General features: G+C 49.1%; 1 protein-coding gene and 1 long non-coding RNA gene across 2 annotated transcripts in view; one reads left to right on the forward strand and one right to left on the reverse strand.

Annotated features, from left to right (window-relative positions):
* The window catches only part of LOC125943918 (uncharacterized), a 16,041-nt gene continuing 1,384 nt past the window's right edge, over positions 1 to 14,657 (forward strand). The window contains exons 1-2 of the mRNA XM_049663485.1: positions 1 to 1,161; positions 12,864 to 13,102. Coding sequence (XP_049519442.1) covers positions 106 to 1,161; positions 12,864 to 13,102 — 1,295 coding nt within the window. The 5' untranslated portion in view covers positions 1 to 105. The remainder of the gene's footprint in view (positions 1,162 to 12,863; positions 13,103 to 14,657) is intronic.
* LOC125943921 (uncharacterized) overlaps positions 4,813 to 14,657 on the reverse strand; it is a 25,502-nt gene continuing 15,657 nt past the window's right edge. Inside the window, exon 3 of the long non-coding RNA XR_007465991.1 lies at positions 4,813 to 5,396. This is a non-coding gene — a long non-coding RNA (uncharacterized LOC125943921). The remainder of the gene's footprint in view (positions 5,397 to 14,657) is intronic.

Raw genomic sequence — 14,657 nt, forward strand, 5'->3', positions numbered from 1 at the left:
ACCGTGTCATATCGATTGTTTAAACCGCGGCGGCCTAACCATTCTCGGCCGAGTACAACGCTCCTTGAACTACGTCTGCGTTTCGTAACTATCGCGAAGACGAACATGGCCCATGCACAGCGAGGAACGCATCGGCAGCCACTGCAGGCGTTCGACAACGCCACGTACGTGAAATCGGCACACCAGCTCGCCGGACAAGGGCCCTACAACTACAACCCTCTGTACGAACGAAGCCAGGGGTTCGACTTGGCCAGGCCCTTCGACGGACGGCATCCGCCGCAGCTTTACCGCGACGATGCAGACCTCTACGCCATGAAGTCTGCGTGGCTGGCAGCGCAGCGCAGTATCCCGGTTAGCGGCGAAGGGATATGGCCGGCGATACCGAAGCAAACCCAGGTTCCACTTCCGCGCCCGAGCCAATTGCTAGCTGTGGGACCCAACCGTGCTGCGACGTCTTCGGCGAGAGCCGGCGCTGGCGTCAACCACGGAAGGACAGATCCGTCGACGAGCAGCACGACGACGAACACCACGACTAGCAGCAGTGGTGACAGTGGTAGTGGCAACAGCACCGATCGCAGCGTGGCCTGCTACGCTTGCAGCACAAGCAGCGGCGGCTCGGATTCCGTTCTCTCCAAGCGTCGCACTCTCCGCGACCGCAGAGTCGCTCGCTCTCCGCCAGCCAAGCGCCAGGGGCGGCGGGTGTCCTGGGCGACCTGCGCGCCCGTCGTCATGATGGCTCTGATGATGGCGTTCCTGCTGCTCGTCTCCCTCGCCGCCATGGCGCGCTCGAATCGCGTGATGGCCGCTGTCTCGGCCGTCGGCCGTCTGAATGTCAATGACCGGAAGCCGCAGCTGGTGATGTCGTCTGCCGCCACTAGAGTGACCGTCCGGGCACCAGGGCTGGTCGTTAGGTCGTCGACGAGTGGAGGCGTCGCAGATACGCGGAACATGACCAGACCTCGAAGTACCGACAAAGGCGCTGAAGGAACGACGTACGCGGATGAAGCCGATACTCTGCAGGTTACCGCCAGCAGCAAGCACGCGAGACCAGGCAAGCCACCGAAGCGGTCCGACGTTCCCGAGGCCCTGGCGGGCGATTACGAAAACGTTGACGCCGGGGAAAGCAGAGAGCACCTCATGGCTTTTCCGTTCCAACGTCCCGTGAGTTCAAAGCGGCCTGCTCTGTAGCGGATGGGTGTGCATAGGCTATTTTCGCAAGCAGTTTACGCATAGGCGTTGCATAAGATAGCACATAACTCTCCTCGTTTCGGTTAATTTATTACCACGTGTTGGTCAGGTCATTGGAAAGCGAAGTTACACAGTCGTAGTTCTAAGGTGAGGCCTTGCACTGAGGCCAAACAGCTCACGTAGCACGCAGCGGCCAACAAGACTCGTGACACGTGGACAGGCACGTGACGGGCAGGGCGTTGTCTAATTATTGGCACGTAGCTGTTTGGTGGTATTGGTAGTGGTTAACTTTTTGTTAAATTGTATACCAAGTACGGTATCACATTAAAGAAGGTGATAATGTTTCTTACACTGGTGCTGGCAACTTATCGCTGCCCATCCCGTTTTTGTTATTCCCTCTTAGTTCATGCAGAAAACGTTATATATACTATACAATTATATATTCGTGTCTTTAAAGTTATAACGTGGTGTTCACAGTTCAGCAAAATTACACAGCCTCATTACCAGAAAAATAGCTTTCAGTATGTTGAACACGGAGCTTATAGGAAAGTCTTATTTGAGCAAAAAAAGAACAAGAAAAAAAACAATGAACAAACAATGAACTAGTAAGCAGTCGTTGCGTTGCTACGTGGAAGCATTAGTTGACAGTGGTGCCACCTGTAACAGCGGCACAAGGAATATGCAAGGATCTGGCGTGCAGATTTTCTATGCGAAAGCAAAGTTAGCCAGGCGATTAATCGCATCACTCTGCGGAAGTTGTAATCACCTTCACGCCGTTATCTCAGCAGCTCGAAAATTTCGTTCATGCTAACTGCTGAGATTCCATAAATATCCGCCAACAAGGTCGTTGCACATAATAAGCCTCTTGAACAGTTACAGATGCAGAAAAAAATGAGCCTAATTAAAAACACAATTGCATGGACACTACAATTGTATGGACACTGCAATCCGCCCCAAGGACCAAATTCACAAAGCTTTTATTTCTTAAGTTCGCTTTGTCATTGGCCTCCGCTAATGATATGTCTGGCATCCGAATTGGCTAAAATGCTTTCTTATTAAGAATTCTAGCGTAAGAAGTTTTTGTGAATTCGGGCCCAGATTTTGGCTTAGGCATATACTGAATGCCCAGAAATGTGAGGTAATCTCTGCAGCTTTTCCCCATTTCACTTTACTATTAACAAATTTAACCTTAGTAAATACAATACCGATGTACCAAAATGACTATCTCTATTAGCGGCTCCCGTGACAAGGAGAATTGTTATAAATTTTCATGCACATAAAGACAACAAACATTCCCGCGAACTTAAGGAAGCAACAAACCCGACTCGATAGCACGCACGCACCCCGAGTGTGATGGCAGACACACGACTGCGTATGCGCAGGGTTGCGAAAGCATTGTACTGTTTGCAGACCTCAGAACGTTATGAGCACACGCTCATTTTATAGACTCATGACATGGCGCCACTTCCTCCTTATTGTCTGCGCTGTTAAGTACCCAGTGACGCACCCACTAGGAACACATTTAGTAAGCTACACCTTTTAAGGCGAAATCCTTTAATGGCTCATACTCGCGGCGTCCTACCGTCCGTCCGTCCGTGCCCTGGAACGGTGCCAGCTGTGGCCTCTCCCCCTCACACCCTCTCAGCAATCACGTGATGGCACAGCGGCGTATAGCAACAGTTGCGCCGTCACAGCGGTGGCCTCTCCCCCTCACACTCTCTCAGCAATCACGGGATGGAACCGATGGCCCAGCGCGCGCGCGGCAACGCTCCTTCGTCAGACGTCTCGTCGCAGCAGTCGAGTTAGTCGGATGGCTCCCAAGCGACCCGGTGACGATTCCACGGCAAGCGGTTCGGAGAAGCGCCCCAAGAATGTGGATTCCCCCGACACCAAACGCCAGAAGAAGAATGAGCGAATGCGCATGCGGCGGTAGTCAGTCGAATGGACACAGGCTTTCGCCGAACACACTTGGGAGTTTACAAAGTGTCCTTCAATTTCCCCACACCTTTAAGGCGTGGGGAAGTCGGCTCGTCTCGCACGCCGGTGGTCCGAGGTCGAATCTCACCCGGACCGAAACCAAAATTTCTTTTCAAAGAAATTACCAATTCACCTTGTTTACAGGAACCTCCCTGCGAAATGTGACGCCTGACGTGTTTTTACTCATTGCGGCGTCGGCCATTTTCGGTACCTTATGCGTCCGGTCACGATGATGGCGACAGATTTTCGCGTAATGGTGCATAATAATGCTTTCGCAATATAACGTGATCACACTTCTACAGAAATGGAATGGGCCAACACAGGGAAGACCCACTTCTACTCGCTGCACATAATCTACTGCAAGCAGTGGCGTTACGGATGCTAGTAATACGTTTTGTGCAATCTATAATTCCTACCACAAATCACAAATCTGTGATCCCAAACAGTGCACAAGTCAAGCAAATGGGGCACTTAAGTAGATCCATGAATGGGCCTCGAAAAATAATTTAACACTCAATGCCACTAAGACCAAAGGCGTCATTTTCCATCTACGTAACAAGGCCCGCAGTCGAGATTGTTCCCCGTAGGAAAACATCAGGCGTTTATTTCTCTGAAAATATGACTTGGGACAAACATGTCAGCTTCGTCATGGAGACGTCATCCCGTACCACTGGTCTATTACGCCGGTACTGCTATACACTTCCTTGTCAGGTTAATATATATTATTCACTGTTTTCTTCTGCCTTAAACTATGCTGCACTCGTATACGGGCGACAACTACATCAGAACAGCAAAAACGAGCTGTTCCTATCCTAAGTCCCATTCCTCGCTCACACTCAAGCGCTCTTAAGGTGGCGGTCCCACTCCGGTGGCACGAGCCCCCCCATTTTCAGTACTTTTGAAGCAACCGCGGCGGCTCTTCTACTTGGGATATAAAGTAGTGGTATATACCATGAAAAAGCCTAATTCTTGCAGATTCCAACTATATACTATGTAAAGAAATTTATGAATGTGATCTAGAAATAAATGTTCAAGAACAAGCATGAGATACATGGATTTTGCGAAATGTGTTCATCGCTTTTGAGAAGCCAGGAGTGAGACAGAGCTCCAAAAATTTTGGTTTCGTAGCAGAATGAATGCCAAAGTATGGCCGGTCATCGTCTTACACAGTCAAACATCAAATACGTTTGCGATAAAATGTTTGTGATAGACTGCAAATGAAGCATGATGAAAAAAAAATAGATATATCGCATATTTTATTGTCACTTTCAAATAGGACTTTCTCAAGCAAAGGAAGCCGATTAATTACAGCATGTGTACCAAATCATGTAAGCTGAAGACACCCGAAAAACATAGCTGGAATCCGACGCTAATACACGGTGGTCACAGATTGCATACGTTGCGAAATTACCACAAGGGAGCCTCCAACGCACACTTCTAAAATCGATTAAAACATGAAGAAACTCTAAAATTGCTTGTCAAATACTACGTACGTGGAGATATTGTTACACCGATATTCGGCGCCAGGCACTATCGTAAGCTCGGCGTTAAAGATAAACACCTAGGTGCGAGGCGTCGGCTACTTGACGGCGTAGTTTCTATGGCACGGTTTTGATGTAAATCATTGGTGACAGTATTCATTGAAATCAAATCATTGGTGGTGGAAAATATGGCAGTATTAGATGGCACCCTGACTACGACTGTTGTGTACTACTATTGAAAACAACTTCATTAGGAGAACCGACACAAACAAGACCAACACAACCAGCAGTAGTGCCATTAAAAAGCCGTTTACGGCTGTCCAAACATCCAGTATTTGAGCTTCTATGTCTGGTTTGTACGGTCCAACGGTGACAACGGCCAGTTTGGGCTCCAGTTCGCCGCTGATACCAGGACCAGCGCCTTGGTACCGGTGGCGAGCCCACTGGAAGTCCAGCTCCTCACTGCTTGAGTCGTCATCCGTCGTCTCAGGCTCTTCTGCGCTTATCTTCTGTGGCGGCTGCTTCATCGTCCTACACCTCGTGTATTTTCGGTCGCAAGTTTTCGAGGCCCTCGGTGCGCCATTAGTAGAAGGCGCGCCCTTATCGGCGAACGTGCGTTGTCGCAGGGCGGTTCCGTTTTCTAAATGTGTTATAGAACCCCGAGTTTGTTCGGGGATGCATGTTTCGGTTTGCGATTCATGTTTTCTACCGTTCATGCACGGAGTCATCGCCGGTGTCCGCATTGTCCACCTTGTTGCACCACACTCTGGGACACAGGACTGCGTCCGATCATTTGATTCCACGCCCTGTGGCAGCGCCATCGATCGTTGATTCCTTCAAGGGCCCGGCACGTTTTGCCCGGATGATGCGCTCCGGATATTGGACAATGTCGGTGTAGTGCCGATTTCAAGGTCAAACGGGGTCAATGGCCATCACTCCTTGGAAACATCAACCAGGGTCTCCCGGAGCATGCAGCGGATATTGCCCTAAACATACGGACAAATAAACGGGATTACAAGCGCTAACAAAAGCGAAAATTTCAAACAGGCATGCCAAGTGCGACGTCAAAGCGGCGCTAGATTTCTGAAGAAACAATGGACGGCGGCACAGTCGCGAACTATGTTGACTAGTAAGCGTACAGACAGCCAACGGTCAACGAGCTGGTTCGTGCTGGCGTGATGATTAAATGTCTGGCAGCAGTGCCGCGCCATATTGTCGGGCGATGCCAAGCTCAGAAATGCCAAGCTCACATGCCCACAACTAGCACAAACGCAAGCAGCCATCCTTAACGCATAAACAGACTGGGGAACTTAGTAATAAATATCTAAGGCACCTCGCTGTGTCGGGCGCTTGTACTCCGCGCATGGTCTGCGTTTCATGCAACCTAACCCCCGACGCAGTCGACCTGCTCTACTGTAGCAGAATAATCGGCAGTATAATCTCCTGCTTTGCGTGGCTTAAAGCAGACTTGAAATTATAGCGCACATATACTGTGGTTCCCAAGAATTTGCGAATGGACCGAAGAAGGACCGAAGAGAAATTACGAGCAAGTATGGAAAGTTCAGACATTTCTTTACTCACGCTAGTGCTGCTCCAAGGAAAATTTCTTCACCATTTCTTCGCCGCCTCTGTGCCGGCGACGCGAAGCCGGATAGTTCTTATAGCCTCGTTATGTACCAAAAAAAGAAAACAAGGAGAGTGCGTGTAGTTTGTCAAATCAAACTACACGCACTTTCTAGATAGTAGGACTTTGCAATCTGCTTTATGACGTCATGCTATTTGGTCCGAAATTCCGTTGCCGATCCCAGCGCGACGAAAGCGGTTACGTCTAAAATCCCCGCGGCTTACTCGGGAGCATCCCCATTAGATTCTATGGCAGTCCTGTAAGGTAGCATGACGCGATGGATCGAAGCGCACATGCCTTGTGCTATCTAGGAGGCGTTGGTCAAACGCATAAAGCCTACAGCGTTTGAGCGAGGATCATCAAAGGGAGGCGTACAGTAGCGTGCAGTTATGCAAGTTATCTATGTCATCCCTGGACCGTGCGTTTGTGCAGCGTTTTGACCCATGCGCATAAAACGACGTCGTCTATACTTTGGCCACTTCAGTATGACAGTGAGTTATTATGCGATAAAGCGCCTTCACTTAGAAATGGACTCACCGCGCACTGTGCTGACGCATGGGGACAGTTCCACGAGAAATCGAACCAGGTGGTATACTTGAGATTAAAAAAAAAATCTGATAATTTTGTACATTACGCACACTGACTGAATAGTGCTAAACTGCTACTTGTTTTGAAAGAAGTAATTATTAATCGTGAAAAAAATCATCTAAGGATCGCTGGGTGACAGCGACAATTTTAGGAATTGTGCTTTTTCTCTAAATTCGCGACAATTTTTAAGGCCACGCAAGTATACCGTCGCAAATATATTAAAGCGAAAGCCTTAGATCTCTATGTCTCAAGGTCGCGTTGTGAGGTACAGAAAAACGTACGCTCCGGGAAAGAGAAACAGCAGCGCCGGAGGAGGGTTCTGAAAAAGAGTACGGAGCGCAGTCGCAGAGTTGAGGAAAAGGGCAACGGCGGCGCAGTAGGAACGAGGAGGGAAGTGGCAACAGCGGCACTAGAGAGGACGAGGGAAATGTCCGCATTGGTGCCGGAGGGCGTTGAGGGAAAGGGCAACAGCTGCGCTCTGGAGGACGAGGGAAATGTCAGCGGTGGCGCTGTAGGGCGTTGACAGAAAGGTCAACGGTGCTGCTAGGGAAGGGGGAAATGTCAGCAGCAGTGCAGTAGGGGCGTTGACGACAAGCGCGGTGGCGGCGCTGGGGAGGAGAGGGAGGGAAATGTCAGCGGCGGCTCTCGTAGAACGTTCTGCACACGGCCGCAGCACACTTGCAGCGCGCTCGCGCGCCTTGTATATGTCGCCGCGTGAGCTCAGAACTTCATTCCACATCGCTGTGGGTGACGACGCACCAGGTCCTGTCGCGGGCGGGGAAGACCGAGAAAGTACGCCACGGCGGAAGAGGCTAGGGCAGCTCGAAATGCCGCTCGCCGTAACCGCTGTCGAGAGGAAGCGACAGAAAGTTAAACAGTAGTTCAGCAAAAAGTCCAAGTAGGCTTTCGCCTTCAAATTCTTCGAAAGTTCTAAGCATCCCCCGTAATATTTATTTACCGCGCAAAGAGAAGCAAAGGGAAAGTAGGTCAGTGCAGTTTCTGGATTTTTGAATAAAGCAACATGAAAAAAAAAAAATGCCCGAAGACATTGCACTTGTCAAACGTGCCCAGCTTTTGGACTCTGTCTCTAACGCTCTGTATACCTCAGCTTCTTGCGGATTACAGCAGAGATAAGCCTTTAAGGGGACAAAAACCTGCATGTTCTCATTTTAACGCGACAGCCTTAAGGGTCCCATGTCGCTCAAAATCCGGCGTCGGCGACCGGCATGCGATGTGGCGGAGAAAATCATCCCTAACCGCCCAGGCCCTCCGAATATATTTAGGTACATGTATATTTCTATAATTAATGTGCTGAAATTGCTGAATTCTTGCTGAATTAAATACATGTACCTAAATTAAATGCTGAATGTCTTGCATTCTTGGCAAAGCTATTCTTCGAAATTTTGAGAATGACAATCCACAAAGAAATTTCATGAAACCAAACACCAACAGCGCATGCCTTTTATGTTAAATCTTCTCAGACTGAAATATTAATTGAAATCACACAAAAACGGAAAAAGAAAATGATGCAATTTTTTTTTGGCGCGGCTGTGCAATATCTCCGGGATATTGCACAGAGGGAATGCGAGGACACGCCTCCTCCCTTTTTGAGCCTTGCTCAACGACAAGAATGGGTTATTTATGGTCGGTGGAAAATGTTTTCGGAAGGAAAAAATACTGTTTTAAATGAACTCGCCTAGTCCGCGACTCAAGTAGAGCAGCCGATATTCCTCGTCAAGAGGCAGCACACCTACACTCCGTCCCATACATAGCAGTCAACGCTGTGGAAGCTAGAGAGACTTCGTGCAGTGGCTTCGTTTGCACGTTCGCACTTGGATATAGTTTGATGTTGTTACTGCGAAGCTGTCTATGGCTAGGGTTCCTTGGATTTTTCGTGTGCGTAAGCAAAACATCAGGTCCCGCGCGAATGCGCTCTTGCGACTGCTCACGCGTTCTTTGTCGTCGTCGTCTTCCACAGCAGACTTGTCGGCGTCCCTCGGATATGTCTTTTGAGTAGATTAGTTATCATTAGGCACCCTTGTCAAGATCAGTAGTCTCCCAGGTAGATAATAAAGGTTTCTCAAACATTTGCCGCTGTGCGACCCGCGTCAGCCATGTCTACGTTCATACCGCCCTCTCTTTGTCGGCGTTCCAAGCGCTTGCGTTTCTAGTTTCCTTTCCTTCCACTTTCCCGCGGTGGCCGTGCCGTTCAAACGTCGCGTGCGTGTCTAATTTCCTCCGGATCCTGCGGGCTGTGGTCCCGTCGTCCGCGCGAATGTATATAAAAATTAAGGTTGATCTCTCTTTCATAGGAATTGGTCGAACACGAAAGTGAAACGTGTCGTCACACAAGCTGTTGCATGTTTGCTTCACGAACTGACGGTCCGCTCCAGCGAAAGGCGCACGATTTGTGGGACTGCGCGATCATGTTGCATGTTTGATTCGCGCGCGGCGTTCTGTTGGCGAACGGAGTTGAAACGCTCCAGGCGTCTCAACGCGCCGAGGAGGTGGACAGAATATTTATTTGAAACCAGAGGCTCGTGGTTTCTACAGATGCGGGAGGCGACGGCGGTTAGTCGGCCTGGAGTCCCTGCTCCCTGGCGGCGGCCTCTGGCCGCTCCGTGACCCAGGCCTGCTCCTCTGGGTTGGAGCTGAGCAGTGTGGCCTCCCACTGCTGCATCGTGGTACTTTGCAAGCCCTGTGGACTACCGCGGATACGTATATTCGGACAGCCCCACAGTATATGGAACAGGTCGGCCCGGGGAGCTCTGCACAGCTTGCACTGCGGTGTAAAGGTTGCTGAAAAAATGTATGAATACAAAATCGGTGTTGAGAAGGAGCCCGTCTGTACTTTCCTCCAGATGAGCTCCTGCCGTTTGGTTAGTGATTCGTGAACTGGGGGGTATATAAGTCTGCCTAGTTTATAATATTGCGTAATTTCATTATACGTCACCATACGGTCTCGTGTCGCGCCGACTTGCCCGCGAGAAATTGATACGCGCGTTCTTAGCCGTGTGTCGGTGCTTGCGGCCGCGGCGTAATGGTTTCAATGTGGGGCTTATGTCCTATAGGTCGTGGGTTTCGAATCCTGCGGTCGGGCACATTTAATAATGTTTATTATTTATTACACAGCATTTCGTTGAAAATGACGAGTTTACGAAGTCACGAAGCCGTTTACACTAGGTCGTTTATTTGACCCTTTTCGCGGCGATCCCGTGGGCGCTGCCATGTTTGATCACGTGGTGACGCGTCCATTGCTTGCCTCAACTGCCTCCTTGTTTACAATGGAAGTGTATGCCGCCGGCGCGGCTTATAAAACCTCTGTTTTCGGAGATATCGTACACGGTGACTAGGTGGACGACACGAAGCTTTGATCACAGCTTCAGAGAACATGAAAAATCGCTTTCGGAGCTGATTAAGCTATGTGCAAACGGCGCAAGCAGCGTATATGGTGCTTGTTCTAAAAGCGGGGCTAAATATGTAGTCCAAGCTATCCAAGCTTTCTGATTATGAATTCAGTCAGGATTAGTGTGGTTTGCTCTTTGTTCTTTATTCGGCAAATATTTTGAAGCAGTGGCTTATGAGTTTCTGACTCAGGGAAGTTCCTCGGTGCGGCCACTATCTGATTATTTTCTGCCTAATCGCTCGCGGGTGGGCTCAGTTCCGATAGATTTGTTCTTGCTGCGCACAAGGCTTGAAATGTAGCTGTTTTGTATTTTGGGTACCCCGTAGCAAATATATATTACATCTAGTAACTCGCTTACCCTTGTGGACCGTTACGAGACATTCAGCTTCGACCATTCGTGCTACATAGGTGTAGTCCGTCATTTATTGTGCGTATACAGTGCGCATATATTCAAGTGTGCGCCCATTCACTTATTCTTGATAGGTTGGCGATAGGGTGGGCGTAAGTTTTCCTGCTATTTGGGACAGATGTGTATAGATAACGTGCGCGAAACTTACTATGACAGCTAGGAAACGGCGGTACTCCCTTTGTCATTGCTTAACGAGTGGTACTCACCCTTTCCGACGTTCTGGGGAAGAAGCTCTTTCTTTGAAGGTTAGCGATACAAGGCTGGCGGATGAGCAAATTTCTGTATCATCGAGAAAATCGGTGCATTACGAAGTGCCGGTAACACGTTTGGACAGTTGCAGCAGCGGTCCGCGAACTTGGCCACACAGATTCATTCTATTCCTTAACATGCCAGTCACTATTTTTGCAGCCAACTACTGCAAATGTCTTCAATCCACATGATTCAATCTAGCAAGATTGGAGCACAGTGTGTTAGCGAAAACTCAGTTGCATTTCCGACAGCTGATCGCACAGAAGCAAGGTAGAAGCGGTAATGGTTTCGTATTCGTGCGCGGTCGCTGAGGAGAGGTATGGCGCGTAAAGCCCCTATATATAAAAAGTAGCGCCATCCACTTCCATCTTCCTCCGTTCCACTATCGCGCTCGGCGCGACCAGCGCGATCGAGGCGCGATATCGACAGTGGCGCCGCCTGTGTCGGGCCTGCCGTGGCACACGACAGCTAACGCGCTACCAGAGGAAATCCGCGAAAAACTTCGATCGCGCCCTATCGAGAAGTTTTTGAGGCGCGATTTTGCTTCGTCAGTCAGTAACTGGTCTTAATAATGCCGTTTTGGAAGTAGAAACGCGACGATGCGAGACGGCGCAAATATCATAGTGTGTTGCAAGCGTTTGCGCACGCCGGATGATAAACAAAAAAAAAAAAAAAATGCCTTTTGCCCTCGCCTTGTCGGTTGCGGCAACTTAAGGTGCAGCAGCATGCCATCACAACGAAGTTCTTGTCCCTGACACGTTTGACCCGTTTGTGCGTACAGCACTTTCGTTGCACAGGCCCGAAAATGGGGCAGTCGGAGCGCGCTGGAAAGAAAAAAAAAAATATATACAAAAGCGCAACGCGTGCTTCCACGTGACACGGATTGGCCAATGGGGGAGCGGAGGAGGCTGGGGCGACAGGAGGCGGCAAGGAGGAAACGCCGGGGTGAGCGCGGTGGCGGAAAGATCTAAGAATGGCGCTACTTTTTATATATAGGGACTTTAATGGCGCGCCGCCATGAGCGCCATCTCGTTTGTCTAAAACAAACTGCTCCGCGAAGAGGGTCAATAGCTACACCGCGTTGGACCTTCCGCTGCGCGGTGACTACCGAAGCGCATCGTGTCGGCGCTCGTTAGTGTCACAATGCAGTGCTTCGCTTGACCGCTCCTAGATGGCGACTATCACATCCGTTACATCCGTTGCCGGAAATCAGTCGTGAAACCCGGGATAAAACACTTTCGTGTTAAAAAACCAGAAAGACAAGTTGCCGTTCTCTATTTTGAATTTCATTCATCTTCTGTCGTCGTAATGGGGAGGCCGCGTTATAGTCCGGCCTCCCGAGGAGCAAAGCGCCTACGAGCTGAACAACTTCGCTGGTCATCCGCCTTCACAGAGTGGAATGGCTCGTGATTTTTTGACCGCAATTGTGCGCAACTGTTTTTTATATTGGCTCAGTATTGAATAAAACAAGTTTTAATCCTTAGATGCAAGAACACTGCTGTATACGGCTGCTAATGCGTCGTTTTAGATTATTTTTATTTTTGTTCTTCTTTCCTGGTTTTTTTTTATTTGCAACCCGTTGCGAGGAGCCGCACGTGCATTATCGCCCGAGCGATTGCTGTTGGCGCGCAGCGAAGCATAGGCGGAATGCGCGGAGTGATAACTTTTCGTGCCCGAACTTGCGTAGCTTTCACAGCGTTGACTCCTATCTTTCACCTGATTGCATGGAACGAAATTCGCATCTTGGTTGCTAACGAATCACTATGAGGCTTTTCCACCCAACCCCGGTATGCAGCAGCTTCGACAGGCTCAAAAGGGTGCAAATACCTATAGGACACAGCCTACGGCATAGCTTCGGTAGAGCTCCAACTGCTAAGTGCGCTTGCTATCGAGCCCACCGTTGTGTAACGGAGGGCCTGTCTATACGCTCCTCTTTTGCAGACTCGTCCCATGTGTGGCGACGTGTTCTACACCGTCTGCCACCCGAGCACCCAGCCCGAGTTCCACTACCGACGCTCGGTCAATGCCTGCGTCGAGACGGCCGCTGACGCTGTGCATTCGTGCAATCGAGGCGCCAACAGGTTCGCCTCGCTGACCCACTGCCGCCGAAGCTGCATGCGCCCGGGGCATCAGCCGGCCGAGGAGTGTTTCGGCAAGCCGCTATTCACCAGCTGTGCCAGGTACATACGAGCCACGGTTGTTAGTGCGATTCTAGCGAGTGGTTCGCCCCAAGTACGCTTGGAATAACGAAGCTTTCAGTGGACTGTTGCCTCACCAACTGCGTTGGCTCAGTGACTATGGCATTGCGACACCGAGGTTGCGCGTGCTATCCCAGCCGTGGCGGCGGCAATCCTATGGGAGCGGAATGCAAAAAAAAAAGCGCGTGTACCGTGCATTGAACGCAGCTTTAAAGAAGCCCAGATGGTCCAAAGTATTTTGGAGTACCCCATACTATGGCGTACCCCACAATAAGATCGTGGTTCTGGCGCGCGAAAGCCCAGGATTCAATTTTTTGATTGTCACCTTGGGGGTTTTTGCTGAGAGTGGAAATTTCGAATAGAGATCAAGTGCTGCTTACATTAGCAAAATATTCTATTCATAAAAATTGATAGCTGATTTGTTCCAATAGTTGATTATTGCCGTATTCACGCAGTTACTAGACGATAGGTTTCGAGTCTGGAGGAACTGCCACGAGCAGCTTTTTTCTTCATTTTCCCCCCACTACATCGTATTTAGCTGTTGAAATAAACCGTACCTTACTATCACTGAATATAGTAGTTTGCCACGCAAGAAGCCCATGCGCATGCCCGACCGCCCGCTCGATTCAATAAGTTGCTGTGAACCAACAATAGACATTGGCGAACTGTCAAATTTGAGTAATTTGAACGCTGTCCAGGCGAACAGACTTGCAAACTAGCTTAGATGTCTTGAAGAAAATAATTACTTATTTTTTTTAGCTTGCTCATCCTCGGTATCTGACCTTGTGTATGGGAAGCATAAAGTGAAAGATAGCTTGTATTTATGTTTCTTTTATTCTTTATGCCTTGCGGCAAATGCTCTCGAGTACAAAAAAAAATAATGAAACTGAAATGGTAAGTATTTGGTGTTTTCTTCGATAAGCGCAGCCCATATTTTTCTGCAGCCGAGTTCGATTGGGAAGATTCTCCATACGAACATACCTTGTTATTACGATTCCCCCATCAACACGCTGTCAGGTTCCCATGTTTTTTCCTAATCGTAATAAGAATTGCGGCATATCGTCGGTACTTTTATTTTTCTAACTTTGCATTCCGGAAACGTTCGATCGCTTGGTAAGAGCGAATAAAAAAATTCAGCTGCCAATTAGGGTTTCCTGATAGTAACGACTATGCACCTTTCAAAGCAAGCAAGGGCAAACGACGTAGTCAGGTCACATGTGTGGCTGCTTAGCCCCGAGATAAGCTACGATGAACACTGAACATGTGCCGACGGGACCATCATGCTGTCGTGATTGATAAAAAAAATTCTGGGATTTTACGTGCCGGAAACACGACATGGATTATAAGGCACTTCGTAGTGGGGGACGCTAGAATAAGTGTGACCACATGGGCTTCTTTTATCATGCGACAAATTTACAGTACACCGGCGCTCTTGGATTTAACCCTGATCGAAATGCAAAAACAGCAGAGACACGTTGACGAACGAACAAGAAACTTTTAATGCAGTGAGTCAAACTATAGTGATATAAAAAATGAA

The sequence above is a fragment of the Dermacentor silvarum genome, chromosome 3 (assembly GCF_013339745.2).
Source record: "Dermacentor silvarum isolate Dsil-2018 chromosome 3, BIME_Dsil_1.4, whole genome shotgun sequence".
Lineage (NCBI taxonomy): Eukaryota > Metazoa > Arthropoda > Arachnida > Ixodida > Ixodidae > Dermacentor > Dermacentor silvarum.